The sequence below is a fragment of the Colletotrichum karsti genome, assembly GCF_011947395.1.
Source record: "Colletotrichum karsti strain CkLH20 chromosome Unknown Scaffold56, whole genome shotgun sequence".
Taxonomy (NCBI): domain Eukaryota; kingdom Fungi; phylum Ascomycota; class Sordariomycetes; order Glomerellales; family Glomerellaceae; genus Colletotrichum; species Colletotrichum karsti.
The window spans coordinates 245838-261794 of record NW_024065956.1 but is presented as its reverse complement, the minus strand read 5'-3'; the positions used below and the strand labels follow the sequence as shown (position 1 = coordinate 261794).

The window sequence follows — 15957 nt, the reverse complement described above, 5'->3', positions numbered from 1 at the left end:
AGTCCTGTCAACCCTTTCCCTCACGGTGACGTCCTCTCGCGAATCGTCCCGCAGCCTTAATCTTGTCGCCCGCCGTCACCTGAAGATTCAACTTAGGCAGGAGGCATGTTCCCCGTCAATCACCCATGTCTCTTGGCGAATTGGGATACTTTCACAGCTTCAGTTTTCGCGGGGTTCTCTGATCTGTTATCGGGTTTTCCGTTTCGATGTACACACTGCGGAACCATCCTTATGGGCGTGGATACTGGCGCGTTAAAGGCATTGGCCGGTGGCTTGAGCCGTGACCCCTGGGCAACGTTACGGTCGGAGGCGTAGGATCACTAACTAATAGAACGGCGTTAGTTGCTGGGAAGCTGGTAACAGTGAGGATATGGACATTGCCCTTGAGTCCTCGACGAATCACAAACCGTGATAAATAAGACTGTGGCTACCCATAGCTGGAAAAGCTTTGCAGCTTGAGAAGTTAGTCTTGGCGTCGACATCTCTTTTGGGCACCAGGAAGGTCAGAAGAGTCCCCCTAAAGAGAGGATGGAGACCTCGCCGTATGATGCTGTGAGAAGCGGAGCAGGAGCTCGCTGTCGAGAGTTCTCGAGCTTGTATAGGTTCTTGACACTGGTGAACGAATCGCCGAAGATGGTTCGCACAACGACGAGCGCCTCGAAGCATTGGCGAAGGCTGATCTGAGCTCAGTGAGGTTGACAGCGATACATCACTGCTCAAACCTGGCCTGGAGTCTTATCGACATTGAGGATGGCCTTGCAGTTCCAACGGCAGCAAGGATGGCGTAATCAAAGCGTCGAGACCAGTGCAAGCAGAAACCTCTATCTAGAGAACCTTCCGCTGTGAGGAGTTGCCTGAAGAATGGCGCTCATGATGGGAAGTCCGTGTGATCGAAGAGAAGAGCGCCGCAGTTGAAGTCCTGTAGTCAACATGGCTGCCCTCGTGGTGTTCTTCGACTTCTGGGTTCAAGAGCCATCGTCATTGATGTGAAACTTGTGGATGTATGAGAGTCTGCGTAGCCAACCTTTCGTCGGGTTTATCCAGCTGGAAAAAGGGTTCTTCGGTGCCCGAGGAATCGAGTCGTGTAGGTAGTTCATCTCGGGAGCGCAAAAGAATGGATGGCGTGATGAATCGGTGATAGGCCAAAAGGCTAACGGGCTTTCGAGAAGGGTAGGATAGCTCGACATTTCGTTCGACCGATGTACGCCTTGGGTATGGCAACATATCCAAGAAGGTAGAAGGGTGGATACAGTCGGGGCGCAAGGCACACAGACCGGCTGTGACGAAGGTATGAATGACCAGAAGGATGCGTGCCGTGTCCGCCAATTGTCGCTCGAAGCAATTCCCCCCACTCTGCAGCGGGCCAGCAGCTGCGCCACGGGCGTGGCGGGATCGGGTGTACACTTCATCATCCAACGTGGTCAACATCGTTTTGAAGTCTTGTCACATTACTCGAACTCTCTTGGAATACAGAAACCTCCCGCCGTTGTGTTGAAAGCCGAAAGGACACGAGTCATAGTGCCGGCGAATGCAGACTTGATTCCTCAGCCAACTGAGACTCCACCAAGACAAGCCACCAAAACCCCGACTTCTCCATCGACTGTAACACAACAAGCTTGCTGAAGTAAGTGGCTGCTCTCCATGTGTGAGGGCCGTCTTGGCTGGCTCCAAAGATTAGGCATGCGAGAAACATCTTGGTGGCAAAGACCGGCTCCAGTGTACTTGGTTTCCTGTTACGGCGCCCATTCAACGAAATTCAATGCTTCTTCCTGTATCGGCAAGTCGTTGGACGGCTCGGGATGCGTACTCCTACCATCATTGTCAGCCAGGAACGGAGACATTGTGCCGTCGAAATGTGAACGCGAATGCAACCTGCCTTGTTCTTGTCAACTTGGCTTGAACTCGTATCGGCCCAGTCGATGGATTGTCTCTGCTGTTATCGTGAAGGCATTGGCCGCAACATGAGTTTCAGGCTGAAGTGCCTCAAGCAAAGCCTATCCTTTCCGGGCGACAAGACTTGGTGACGCAAGAATTCGTAGGCCGCGTCCGCGTCCGTTTGAGATCATGGTTGTGGAGATCGGAAAGGAATACACCGTTCTGGGCATTCTTACTGCTCTTGTAGCGCTGGTGATATTGAAAGCTGGAGAACGAGGAGTTCGTGGGGAATGCAGCCGACGGACGGGGAAGCGCTTGTTGGTCATAGCTGACTGCGGAGTGTGGTGCAGCCGGCGTGGTGGACTTGAGAGCGTGCATGCAAAGTTTTTCGTGATCTTTGCGTATGTCTTTGGAGAGGTCGATGAGTGCATCGGCGATCTGGCCAGAGTCAACCTTGGCCTTCTTGGGTGCTTGCTTGCTTTTGTTGTTGACGTGTGTGGCTTGGGGTAAGGCGTGATAGAGAATGGAGCAAAAGAAGATAAGGGTGGCTGCATTGTGCTGCGAGGCATACCGGCCGTGATCTGAGATGTAGAGGGGATGAAAACTCGATGGACCGGTGGATAACGGCGGCGTGGTTTGTTGAGGGGAAGTCAAGATGCCGTCGGTCTCCAGACAGCGAAGCTTCTCGGGGGACTTCAAACCTGCGCTGGTGCCTGACGTGGAAGCTCACGTGTTGTCCTTGGTGGCCACTTCTGCCGGCAGGTGCATGCCAACCGCCAACCGTCAAGCCTTCCAGATGTGACCCGATAATCTGGTCACGGCAGCTGCGACCACCGAAAAGTGGCAGTCACATGGGCTGTGACGCCTTCCTTCTCCAGATTGCGCCCATCGTGACTGCCACCCAAAAGAGACCCCAAGGTGGCTGCCTCCCTCAGCCCGGGGCATTCCGCTGAAGCCACTTTTGCAAAAGCGTCCACCGAGGCGCACGGCAGGCGCGTGAGCTGTCGTCGTATCAATCGGCAGAACCCCGGTGCATCCCCCGTCCCGGCCCCACCCACTGCAGTCCAGATCGTCAAGCCCAGGCCGCAACCACTTCACGCCTTGAGCGCATCTGCTGCCTCATCACGAGTTTTCAGGAGGAAAAACGAGCGCAGCGCCCGTTGGGGACGGGACTCAATTCTCATGCCACAAACATATCGAAACCGGGTTCTGAGCGACCGAGGATGCACTACCTCGGGGTCAAATCCTATGAGGCAGGTACCATGAAGCAAAAAAGCCCCTTCCGGCTGTTGGATCATAGGAGACGAAGGAACCATTTCCAATGACGCAACTTCATTTACGGGAAGGTGAAGATGCACCGGATTCTGCGGCTTTGAAAATGGTGCCTCCCCATCTTTTCCTTCAGCGTTCATCCTTCCTCGTCTCACCTTCCCTTCTTGATCTTCCAGTCATTGGTGTCCTGTCCTCACTCCGTTCCTGCCTTTCCATCTTCCTTTTCCGTCTTCACCTTCTCGGGGCTTCTTCACGGAAACTGGTGAAGAAATTCTACCTACCTTCGTCCAAGAGCTGGCACCAAGTCAGGAGCTCTGCACATGGATGTCGCTACTGCCACCTCCGCGCTGTGCACCCATGGTGTCAGCAGCTTCGCACCGCAAAGGACAACCCCCCGCTAAGGTCTGTTCAAGGCCATCTCGTTGCTTCTGCTCGGTTGGCAGGGCGAAAAGACGGTTGTTGTTCTTCAACGTCACAAAAGAAACCTGGATCTGACCGCGAAGACGTGCCAGGCCATCTCTCTCTCGACCACCCTCGACGTAAGTGTATTCAACTACGTCCTGTTCAACCCCCAGATGACACGAGGAGACGCAAAGTATCCGGATAGACTGGCCGACGTCGACAGCCTCTTACTGAAGAGTCTTCTTGCTTCAACAACACTGGTAGACGATGCTGCGGTATTGATATGCGGCGCGCCGTTTGCCTATGTTTCTCGGCCGACCGTTTCCTCCCCGAACCGGTGTGTAAGGCACTCGCCGCCGTCGGTGTCATAGTGGAGTCAGTTAACCACGTCGTTGAACATCCTGTTGGCACGCTCCTCGTCCCGCGCCGTCTTCAGAGGGTCGCGGTAGGAAAGGGGTGCAGGAAGAGCATTGAAATGTCACGGAAATGGCGAGGAAACGGAGAATGCAGTTTGGTATTTGTCTCCTTGTTGGCTGGCAACCAACACCTTTGGAGTGGGACCTGTCGGACGAGAGGGACTTCGTTGATCTTTGGACGCCGGGGAGGTGACCTCGAGCAAAAAGCTGTGGTGGCCTTTGCGGTTTGCGTTGCATTTCAGGAAGCTCTACTGGAAACGCAGCAACGAAGACGAAGGCGAATCATCGCTGCAATTTGGTATTTGAAGTATCTCGCGATGGCGGGGGCACCAGTACTTTTCCATTTCACCCTGTGGTTACTCAATCTCTTCTGGATGGGAGATCTGTCACTGGATGCGAGGCATAACAGTGATCTTGATCTACGCAACGTTCTTTGTATGCCGCTGCCTTGAGAAAGGATCACTGAACAGGTCTGGAATTAAGTGTAGTCTTCCCTGATCAAAAAGACCCCATTCCTAGCGTATTCTCAGCCCATGCCTATCACGGAACGCCCATCTTGAGTGCAAGACTGAACTGGCTTGCCCTCAACAGGACCGATCATCACGAGCTTCCGACCTCGAAAGGGCTTTCTAGACCCTCACAACGAGACTCATACATTTGCCCCCAGCACGCCAAAACCCCCAGTGGAGCAATGGAGCAGGCCTCAGGCCAAAGAGACTCTCAATTTCTCGACTAGTGCATACTCCTATGGAAACCAGAGAACCCGAATAACAGGTTTGGCAGCATAGACCGTCGATGGTTGTGATCAGAAGGCGGGATGACACGTCCTGCTGTCGGGGTCAATTGATCAGGCACCCCGCTGAGCCGCGCCTGGCCTCACGCACAGCCCTGGCCGGCTGGGAGTATTCGTCCCAGCCAAGTTCCAATCTAAGAAAGAGCTACATTTATGAGAGGTTACGCTGGCAGGGGCGAGGTAGTCGGCATAAGATGGCACCTGATAGCTTTGGAAGGCTCACCTCACAGGAGTTCCATCTGCAGGTGTCCCAGTCCGTTCCCACTTCACCGAAAACAACGACAACAACATCAACATCAACAACTGTATCTATCTCTCAACAGCAACACTAGACCGACTATTTTGGACGTAAACCTCTCCAATAGATCATATCCCAAAAGCCAATATCACCACACAACATGGCAACCGGGCCTAGCATGGTGCAATCCATTTGCAAGATCTTGGATCGAATTGATGCCGTTGCATCCCACTAGTTCGATCTTGAGGACGTGAGATATCGGGTTTTGGAAGCGATCTAGGAGAACTTCTCTGGCTACTACGTCGATATTACTAATAAGTAAAACCCGGAACTGGCTGCTGCGTTCGACAACCACGTCAGGATATGCGCTAAGTCTTCATATGTGGATTGGATAAGAGCCGTCCTACCGGACTGTGGCCCCGTACCCATGAAGAATGGCTCTACGTATAACGAGTCTTAAGACGCGTAGTCCTCTAAGGAGGAACTCTCGACACCTAAGAAGATTGAGGAGTATTATAAGAAAAGCCCCACTATGCTGAACTTATATAGCAGCAAAGCAATAACGACCTGGCTTTTAGCTGTTACTCCATCCTATAATGCTCGCCATACCCCGGGCGCCGTTAAGCTATGGACCGAATTAAATGCGTTGGTATCCGACTTCATTAGAGCTGAATAATTGTTCAACTTGACAACGATAGCTGACGATGCCATGAACGCTGTGTTGGCGATATGCGCTGGACGGCATACGGGTGATAAATCACCGTCCGAGTTGTAGGTTCGATTGGAATTGGTCGCTAAGTATAATGCGAATCTAGAGAATATTATCACGGATTTTGAAGAAAGGCTCTAGGTTGAGACTAGGAAGGGGATTAAAGCTATAAATAAGGTCATGTCTGACTGCCTGAAATAAGCGGTTGAACGTTTTGGGAAAATGGGATTTAGTTGCTTAGAGATGGAGATGGACGTTGGGGATTGGATTATCAATAAGCTGCAGGCCAACGGAAGCCTACCACTGCTCCCCAAGAAATAAGGTGTTGGTACAGGGTGCGTCAACGGCGAGAGCTTGTGTGTGATGGTGGTATGGTTGGGCATTCTGGCGAGGGGAACTGGATACAAAGCGGATCAAATACATACTCGGAAGCGTAATCAAAAGCAAATACCACTCCACGAAGAAAGGCATGAACTAATGCGGCGACGAGGGTAGTGACATACTCATTACTCTACACAACTCGTTCGTGGACGGTGTTCACGATGACGTCGATCTTCCGAGAGGAGTCGCCGGTTCCAAATGCCCCAAAGCCTATCCCCAATCTGACGGTGTCGGCACCAACCAGAAACTTGACCCGTCGTTTCCCAACTCCAGCCCCTGTCTTCCATTGTACGTTCCATCACATAACCAGATCGATCGCCTCAAGCCTCTTCCACAGCGACTCCAAGGCTTCCGTGTCATCCTCGACTTGCGGCTGATCCTGATCGGACGCCGTACTCTCGCGAGCAAGACGCTTCTCCACGGCTTCAAGTGCCTCCTCAAGTGTCGTCAAATGGCGCTGTATGGTCTCTTCATACGTCTCGCCGTCCGTTTCCATTCCCTCCGCGAGGCTTTGAACCCTCTCCAACGTCAAGCCTCCGCCGTGCTCCTTGATATTTTCATCCAATGTCTCTTGGGCGGAATCATTCCAAACCACCCATGCAGAGAGTTTCGACGCTCGATCCATGATCTCCAGGAGTAAGGAGCAGGTAGTGGCCGACTCAGCGTCTTGTGCATTATCTGCCACTATGAACAGCTCCGTGTTGATATCCATCAAGCGGCGTCGTCTGTCCAACACGGCTTGGTCGTTCTGCATGGAGTCTGGGAATGCCGAGATGTCATGGTTGTTCTCCGCGATATCGGGGGCGGCCGGTATGATGTGGTCATTCTGCGCCATGTCGGGGGCGGCCGGGCTGATCTGGTCGATCGGCATGCCGTCGGGGGCGGCACTGTCCATAGGTTGTGTTCCAGACATGTTGAATTGCTGCAACGCCGTTACAATGACTGCGTAATTGTGATTCAAACGCCTGTTGTTGCCGTAAATGGTTTGGAGTCGGAAGCTTGTGATGGTAGGGGATAGTGTGAAGTTGGACGAGGACAGGATGGTCAACGGATTGGTTCTCTCGGAAGAAGGTTGCGCATTCCTTGACTAGCCGTATGAATGTACCATCCTACGCTGCCGCCGAAGGTGCAGATGTCAAGGGCACCAGGCCATCTCCTTCCAGTCTAGGTATGTGTACTCTTTCCGCCGATTCTGGCTCATCACTCCTACCGTTTCCATCCATTCCACCGCTGGGACTGAACACCATCTTCAACGACATTCATAGTTCTCACTCTCGTCCACCATCAAGCAGCGCCTCGCCCACGTCTGCATTCTTCACAATCGAACACCGTCCATGGCCAAGAGCCGTTACTTCGGCTTTGCGAGCCCTCGTTGGTCTTTACCGTCACGCAGACAATTCTTCAAGAGCACGCATCACCCGACCACGTGGAGGAGCTTAAAGTTGGAATTATAGTCACACACCGGCCTCCATTTGTGAAGAGGTGTGTGTCCAAACCGAAACCAAAGTGCTGCCGGCTTGCCGACACGCCTTCCTAGACACACATCCTTAAAAGAAGAAATTTAGAAGAAATAAGGACATTATAAGCTATAAAAAAAAAGAAAAAACACTTATATTAAGCTATATAATAAAATAACTTTCTATATAACGTAATATAATTATAATACTTAATACTTAATATAATAAAAGTTTATAAACCCTATAGATATATAAAGCCTTTTTAGCTAAGTTTTTAGCTTATTTAGTTATAAATAGCCTTAACTATTAAGGTTATAATAACCTTAAAGGGTATTTCTAATAGATATAAATTACTAAAAGACTAATAAAGCCCCCTTTAGTAACTTAAAGAATCTTTATCCTTATTAATATCTCTAGCTATATATATATTATATTAAGAGACTTTTAGTAACTAAATAATTAATATAACGTTTTAAATTTTAATTAACTTAAAAACTATTATAAAATATATTATATTTTTTATAAATAAGTTTTAAAAAGTTTTTAAGCTTTAATATATTAAATATATAAAAAATAATATTAAAAATAGCTTAAATAATAAAGTAATATAAATACTCTAAAAGCTTAAGTTTATACCTTTAAAGATTAATTTTAAATAGTTCCCTAAATAATATATAAAGCTTATAAGGTTTATATTTAAACTTAATTAATATTATAGCTTAATAATAATAAAATTAAAAAGAAAACAACTTTAAGATATTCTATATATATATATAAATATATAAATAAACCTCTAGAAGAATACCTCTATAGAGTAGCTCTTATTAAATAAATAAAGCTTAGTTATTAAGTATAAAAGACTTAATAATAAAAATATAAAGAGAATAGTCTAATTAGTAAGATATATAGAGGAGATAGGTATATAGGATAATAGGGGTTTAGAGGAGCTAAGAGGGTATATATCTATATAATATTATCCTATAAGGGTGATATAGTTATATACTTAATAAGGCGGACCTCCTTATTAAGGGCTATATATCCTCAAATTAAGATCAACCTAACACTATTACAAACTATAAGTGAATATTTCTGCAATTAATCACTAGCATAAGTCATTAGAAACTCGAATCTAGTGGGTTATAGCTTGGTTGGCAGCCGATGCGACCCTCATGTACCTCAACTCTCTCTAACGAGGGCTCCGCCAAGAGATTTACTACTACTGGACGTACCATCTTGGACCGTTATGGCGTCGGGGTTGTCTCATTTGCATGTGTTGCTGGGGGTGCGCCATTTCATATCTCTCGTCGTCGAACAAAAACTTGTCGTGGGCAGTGAATCTCGTTCACGTTCAAGCGCGGAATCCGTCCAGCGTTGGTGGAGACACCAGGCTATGAACGTACTTCTCGTGGATGTGACCGCAATATTGTCATGAATGTCCTTATTGTTACTGCTGTTGTTGTCCCCCTTGGCACATTCTCTATCGTCTCCGTCACTTCTGAACTGTACTCTGCCCAGTCTTGAATGCCGATTTTGTCGGAGGCCCGTCTCTTCATGACATGAACGAAAATCCATGGTCCTACCCTCCAAATCCAAGACGAAGGTCAACCATTCGCAGTTAATCTCTTTACTGTACGGAAGATGTCGTACACATGACGTGATTTGGACCATTCAAACGCGCGCATGCGGGGGCATGTGGCAGAACCAACACTGTGATGGTACAGGTTTCCCGAACGCCCCTCGCAGACTCAACATTTTCGAAGCATGAGCATCATTGACTGAGTTCTCAGTTTACCCGTTGAACGCGGCCAGAAGATGGGCCATCCGAAGACAGGCTCGGCCATGGGCTTCGAGGCATATGCCGAGTCAGGGAGCAACTCATCCATGTACCCGGTACGACGAAGCACTCCAAGATGGGATGGACAACGAGATCGAGGAAGAGCGAAGTTCCAATACCTCGATATTCGCTTGTCCCAAGGAATATCCTGTCACTCTTCTGGTTCCCACGACCATTCAGGCCGTGCACCGCCGCATTTAAATCTTCTTCTGAGAATCTCGACATGAATCATGGACGCTAATCACACTGACCCAGCTCCGGTTTCGCCGAGTCGGGAGAGCGTTTCCGAAGTCAAGACTCGATGCAGTTGATGTCCCCCCATGAACGACGCCCGCGACTTGGCTTTAACTTATGGCTGAGCTGAGTTTGGATGCGCTTTCAACACAAGATCGGTGAGTTTGAGAAGCCTTTATATTGTGTTGGTACACTTGCGTTGCCGCCTTTGACGAGACTGGTATCTGCTTGGTACGGGAGGCAGAGATTCATCGTAGTGGGTATGCTGCACTGTCACCATCAACAGCGTGGGCAAAGTTGGTGTATTTGTATCTTGGTACTAATCAACTTTCAGTCAGGAGAACTTGTTCAACTCCATGGCTGCGCTCACCTCCTTCAAGTATGGCTCGGCGTCGTGGTTGATGTCGAAAGTCCCTGGACACGGCGTCTTTGTTGGTAAACCTTCTCAAATGCAGGTAGGTTGTATGCCGTTGTTGATTTATTTGATGTCTCTAACATGAACACATCGCAGGTAGGATGGACTTCACTCGGTCTGATACTGGTATTGGTTTATATGTACTCTCGAACTTGTTTTGCGCCGGTCTCTATGCTGGTATCATCTTCACCCAAATTATTTTCCCTCCCTTTCGGATGTCAACATGAGGCATCCATGGAGATGTTGCAATACCGTGCAGCAAAATAGCATAAGTCATCGTTCCTTTCTTTACTCAGCACTCACACAGTTGAGGAACATATGAAACCCGCTGGTTGAAAGGATAGACCTCCAGTAGACTTGCCGGGTGTTCGTTCCGCCTCTGCCGTACTGATGCCGGAAATCCGGCTCCGGGCCTCACAATTGAAGTCGGTTCGCCCCGCGAAAGTCCGTGTTGAGTATGCCGCCCAACACACACATACTGATGAGACGACTTCATTTCGGGCAAACACCTTGAGGTACTAATGACGCCCAGGATAGGGCAGAGCATGAGGTGCATCTCGCGCTGGATCCCATGTTGCATCCATAATTGTTCATCCTATCAATTTGCCACCCGCTGGTTGTCTTCTCATTTCATATACATGTGCGTCAGAGCAGCTCACAGCAACACTGGACTCTGAACTGATCGAAATCGGCAACTACTCTTGCCGATGTGATACCGAACGCAATTGTTCATTGAACGAATACTGCCATCTCAATGCTCTTCGTATGGGAAGATTTGGTGAAACTTTCATCAACTTTCTATTGACCGTATATCAAGTACTTGCAATAGCCCGTTTTCTTTACGTCTCGTGCCACTGTGTTATCTCGGTTGCCAACTTCAATTTCTCGCCTGGTGTTTTGTCCTTGCCATAGACTCTTTCGAATAAGAAGCCATTCTCATTGCAGCCTCCGTCTCTTGCTCTCGGGCGACGGAGGTCGGTCGCGGCCCTCACCTTCAAACAGAAACATGTTAGCAGGCAGCACTTGGATGGGTACGAAAGGGCTGAAACTTACGACGAGGTCGAGCGGGAGCTTTTGACGAATTGTCTCCGCGATGGTGGTTGTCTTTCAGAAATCAACAGGTCAGCACGCAGAATCCTTAGATCTTGGAAGGATCAAAACTTACCGTACGCGATCTTCGCGGCCTGGCGGGAAGTCAGGGGTACACCGTATTGAATACCCCGATTCTTCGGAAGATGATCAACGCACCGCGTCTGGGTTGAGGTCACGACCGGGTTGTTGCACTCCTTGATCGAACATGCCATCGGCAGCTTAGATGTGTCCTTCCGGGCCACTGGAGTATTCTCTTTGGCGGAAGGGATTGCCTGATTGAGCATATCCAAGTCTTCGGCATCTTCGTTGTCTTCCTTGGTTGAGCTCTTGCCCTCGCGCCTGCTTTGGCCGACCCACGGGATGCCGATCTTCGTGTGATCGATAAGGAGGAGTTTCCCAAAGGTCTCATCGCGTTTGTGAGTAACGCATAGCGGACCGCAGTTAGCCATAACGGCACTCCGACACTCGGCGACAGGGCACTGGTAGAACATTTCGGCTTTGACCATTTTGACGTGTTGCGAGTTTGACGACGATGTGTGAAGTGGAAGTTTCTGCGGTGATGTTTCGGTTGAAAGGTGACGTTGCCGAGGGCATGAGCCATCCGGGTGGAAGAAATAAGAAGGATCCAAGCGAAGGCCTCGGTTGTGGTAGAAACGGAAGGTACTCTCTATAAAGCTCAACTTCAATCGCTCCTTCCGTGAAGAGATTGCAACACAGACTTCCGTGCAGGCTTCATTTCCACCTCAACACAGCACAGCAGAGCGAAATGCGGAGGATGTATTGCCGCAAGGGTAATCAAGGTCCAAAATGGAACTCTACAAGTACGACTCGCTTGATATTTTGATCAAGATGATGCAAAAATATCAAGGAAAAACCTCAAGAGTGAGGCTTGATGGAGTTGAGTCGAATGCAACGGGGGGCTTTCACAGGAAGACAGTGAAACACAGAAGTAGTCCGTAGATCACGAGAAGGAGACTCAGTCCAGGTACATACCACCTTAGGGAGCGTAGAGAAATCGTTCCAAGGCCCTCAAGATTTGAGAAAACGCTTTCCTATTACACAACGGCGGTCGTCGTCGAGGTTATGCTGCTTGTCGACGCGATGAAAAGAATGTTGCGCGGCACCGCGGTCCCTCTTAGTGCCACTCCGACTGATTCAATATCATCTCGAGCAGCTTCAAATTACTCATGAAGCATGTCTCCCCTGCTAAATCACGATCCCGCTGGATGTTACGTGCCACAAGACCTGACCGCTCGACGGGTTGAGTTGGCCTGGATCCGACCACCCGCCCACGTTGTTACTGACTCTGGACGGGCCCAAACTCTCAGGCCTCAAAAACCTTGGCGCCGCGCACGCAGCATAATGTTGATGAGTCAACCCTTACCCAGTCCAACAGTATTTGGGCAGATTTCAGGCAACCTTGAAATCCCGGATATCAATAGTCCCTGTGATATCCGATTTTGAGCGAAGCACCATTAATTGGCCGATAGGAGATCTGTCAAGCCGCCGGACAGACTGGAAATATGGTAGTCTACAGCATCAGCCTTCCCACGTTGCCCTTGACAGCCATGCTGTACCTCGCCGGAAGTAGTCGGTGATATCTTCTCCCAAGAACAAGACTCGTGGCGGGGAACCTCGCAGTAATGCCCACGGGGCCCGATGTGCCGCTCGGTCGCCGTGTGGGTTGGGCAGATGGCCGGGACGGGATGCTAGAGCTCGGCAACTTGAGTCCGGTCAGCGCCGCCGAACGCTCGGGCAATCCGGAAGTGGGGCTCCGCAGTGGGGTCGGTCCGGCCCGCGCCGCCCTGTTCTCTGATCGGTTTGGTGTGACTTTCCTCGATGTGGCATCGCTTCCACGCTCAACGTCGCTCCAAGATATAGGAAACACGCCATTCCGAATGGCAACATGTCCGGGCTGCGCGCTTGGGGTAAGAGCTCGGTCACTGCCAAACATGCGAGCCTGCCTCGTGCAACCCATGACCGGACCCTTCGGGTCATGGGGTGTTGGGTGTCTCCAGACGGTCCACTTCTCACAGGAAAAGAGTCTGAATGGGTAATACTAATCATTCAAAGGACCATGGCTTGGTCATAGTGCTAAAGAGATCTTTTCGGGGCTGATTCCTGTGGCTTTTCATGGTTGTCCTGTGCACAAGGCTTGTAAACCATCATGTTTGTGGACTCTACTACCATTTGCTGTGTCACCATTTCGGTCTATGATTCTTGGCTTCCTCAGCGACAGGACGAGTACTCCTAGAGTCCTCGCGAACGCAATCCTCAACCCTTGAAGTTCAATCTCAGCCTGACTGCCGTGAATCAAATCATCGTCAACACCATACTAAACGGGTTACATGAAACGTTTTTCATTCCAAGCACGGAAGGTAGTGAGATACTACGTCCAGACATCATACGAATTAGACTGGAGGCTTGGATGATAAGATTTGACGTATGAAGCGAGACAAAATTACGACCTTTGGACTACATGTTTTGATGAAAGATAAGCCTCATGCTCAATGACTCTATGAAACATGAATGTCAAACTCATCGGCTTGGAATCCCATTGCGTAACCTTTCCTGCTCCTCAACCTCACTCACTTCCTTCTTCGAAGACAAGTTCGCACAGCCATAAACAGATTGAGAGGGCCCAATAGCTGGCTCAACTAATAGCTGTGTCAGTCTTGCCTCCCTGAGTCTATCCACCTCTTGACATGACGAAAAGCCTAGTCGACGTACTCACCAGACAAACAGCCTTCTGGTGAGTGTCGGTCACTTTATATGACAATGTCTCGAGAATGGAAACACATCCCATGAGCGATGGCGGCTGCTGCTGTTCAGAGCAAGCAGACTTCTTGGTCGCAAAAGTGACGACTTCGACTCCCGGCCGGTGGCAGCCCTCTCCAGACAATCCAAAACACATCCATTCAGTCTTTTTGCTGGGAGCATGTTCGCAATGCCGGGGGACACGCCATCACGAAAGGATGGAGAGGTCTGACTTCATCGATGCTTGTTTCAATAGTTGAATTGGCATAACCGCCTTTCATATCAACCACCAAGCAAGGACACCAGATGAAATGATGAGAAGTAGAATGAAGATGACCAAGATGATGATCCAGGTTTTTCTTCTCTTCGCGTGGGCAAGACTCGGTCCCTCGGCCTGTCCGAGCAGGGGCTGGCTTTCGCAATCGACGTAGTCTTCGAGCTCATCGTACGGCTCATTGGATACCCAGTCTTGGCCAGCGGCCAAACAAGCGGTCCGTCTGATTCGATAGTCCTAAAACAAATGCCCATGATCAGCTCAACGTGAAAACAAGAACGTCAAGGTTGACAAGGATTACCTCGAGACATTCTGCAACATCCCCAGCAACCAGGTGGGCAGTTTGCGGGCTGACCCCATGGGATGTGAAGCAGCCGAATATGTGGTTCGGGTGCATGGAATGCAGCTCAGCGCCATTCCACCCCGATGCAAACGAGCTTGGTCCATTGACAAGGTCGACCTTGCGATTTTTGAGGAGCTGAAGAAGCCACAGACGCACTTCGCCCGGGGTTGCATGCTCGCTCGGTACGCTGAATTTGAGGTTTCGTAGAAAGATCTCGTACGTGTTGATCTTCTTTGGGGGCGAGATGGTGCCAAAGTTCTTCTGGGCTGCCTGGTCGTTGGTCATGGTTCTTCAACTTGTTTCTTGTGATGGATGTCCTCGCGTTTCTGATGTGTGAGTTCTACCATTCCCATTTTCTCGCCTCGTTGATTTAAGGACTGTTCGGATGAGCTAATATCACATTCACGATGGCATTAGGCAATAATTTCTGGTTCAGCCAGCTTGCCCAAGACACGTCAAGCGTGTTCTGCAGTCGTGTGGAGCGAACTCCTTCAACAAGCAGAAGGCCAGTGACATTGGTTTTTCACGTCTAAAAACCCACCGAAAATCGTTCGTTGGCATCCACACAATACAGGGGTCTTCTCACCGCCCCGACCTTGTTGTTAAAACATGTCGGGCGGTCATGTCGGATGGAAGCTGAGCCTGCCACGTGTAAAAGCCCCTGCATGATACAGAGATGAATCCGTACGAAGGCAATTGCGAAGCGAAATTTCCGCCCCAGCCTCTGCTTTCAGTTTCCTCGTCCTTGCTCTTTTGCAACCTCGGCTTCCGGGCTGACCGTCGCCGCCAACAAAAAGTTCGAGTGCGGAGTCGCAGCCAATCAATGGAAGCTGATCTTTTTTTGACCAATCGCGAATTTTGTGGTTCAGTTATAATGGGTCTTGTTTACGGGAGAGGGAGCCGATGTGAACCCCAATTATCTCCCGGCCCGGCCCGGACGATTTGTGGACCCGGGGGCGGCGCCCACCGGACGATGACCAAAAAGCCCTTGTTCAATGTTGCCTACTGCATTTCAATGGGGTTCGAAGGCCCAGGGTTGTTTTATGCACTGCGCAGTATGTAAATGACGATTTACTCGATTGAATGCTTCAATGTGACCAACCACCGCTCGGTTGAGTTGGCTTGGCAAGACTTTGTCTCGGCTAAGCCTTCCGACTTCACAGATCATGTTGTACGTCGGTGCGAAAGTGCCTATGAGCTTCATATTTCTTCTCATAACCGTGTTTGCTCGGGTAGGTCCTAGTGGATGATTCGGATTGGTGCCCACTTCCGGAAAGGTTGACGCGATCAACCCTTGCGGTATTTGGCAGCCCAGTCCTGCGATGTGTTTGGGATCATGCCTCAATCTTGGGGCGTTTGGGGGGCGTGGCTTTGTAATCGAGCATTGCATTTTCCATGTTGTCGCTCCGGGGAACGCATCCCGAGATAAGACCCTTCATGAACCCCCGCTATGACGCGAGCCCAG

The 15957-nt window shown here is 49.8% G+C and overlaps 2 protein-coding genes across 2 annotated transcripts; both read right to left on the bottom strand.

Moving 5' to 3' along the window:
* Window positions 1-6384: 6384 nt before the first annotated feature.
* Window positions 6385-11624, bottom strand: CkaCkLH20_12250 (uncharacterized protein; the record flags this gene model as incomplete). Its single annotated transcript, XM_038894963.1, has 2 exons — window positions 6385-7028; window positions 11192-11624. 2 exons carry the CDS (start codon window positions 11622-11624, stop codon window positions 6385-6387), a joined length of 1077 nt encoding a protein of 358 aa, XP_038739747.1.
* A 2528-nt stretch (window positions 11625-14152) lies between these two features.
* On the bottom strand, window positions 14153-14777 carry CkaCkLH20_12249 (uncharacterized protein; the record flags this gene model as incomplete). The annotated part of the gene is made up of 2 exons (XM_038894962.1): window positions 14153-14386; window positions 14451-14777. 2 exons carry the CDS (start codon window positions 14775-14777, stop codon window positions 14153-14155), a joined length of 561 nt encoding a protein of 186 aa, XP_038739746.1.
* Between the last annotated feature and the right edge of the window lie 1180 nt (window positions 14778-15957).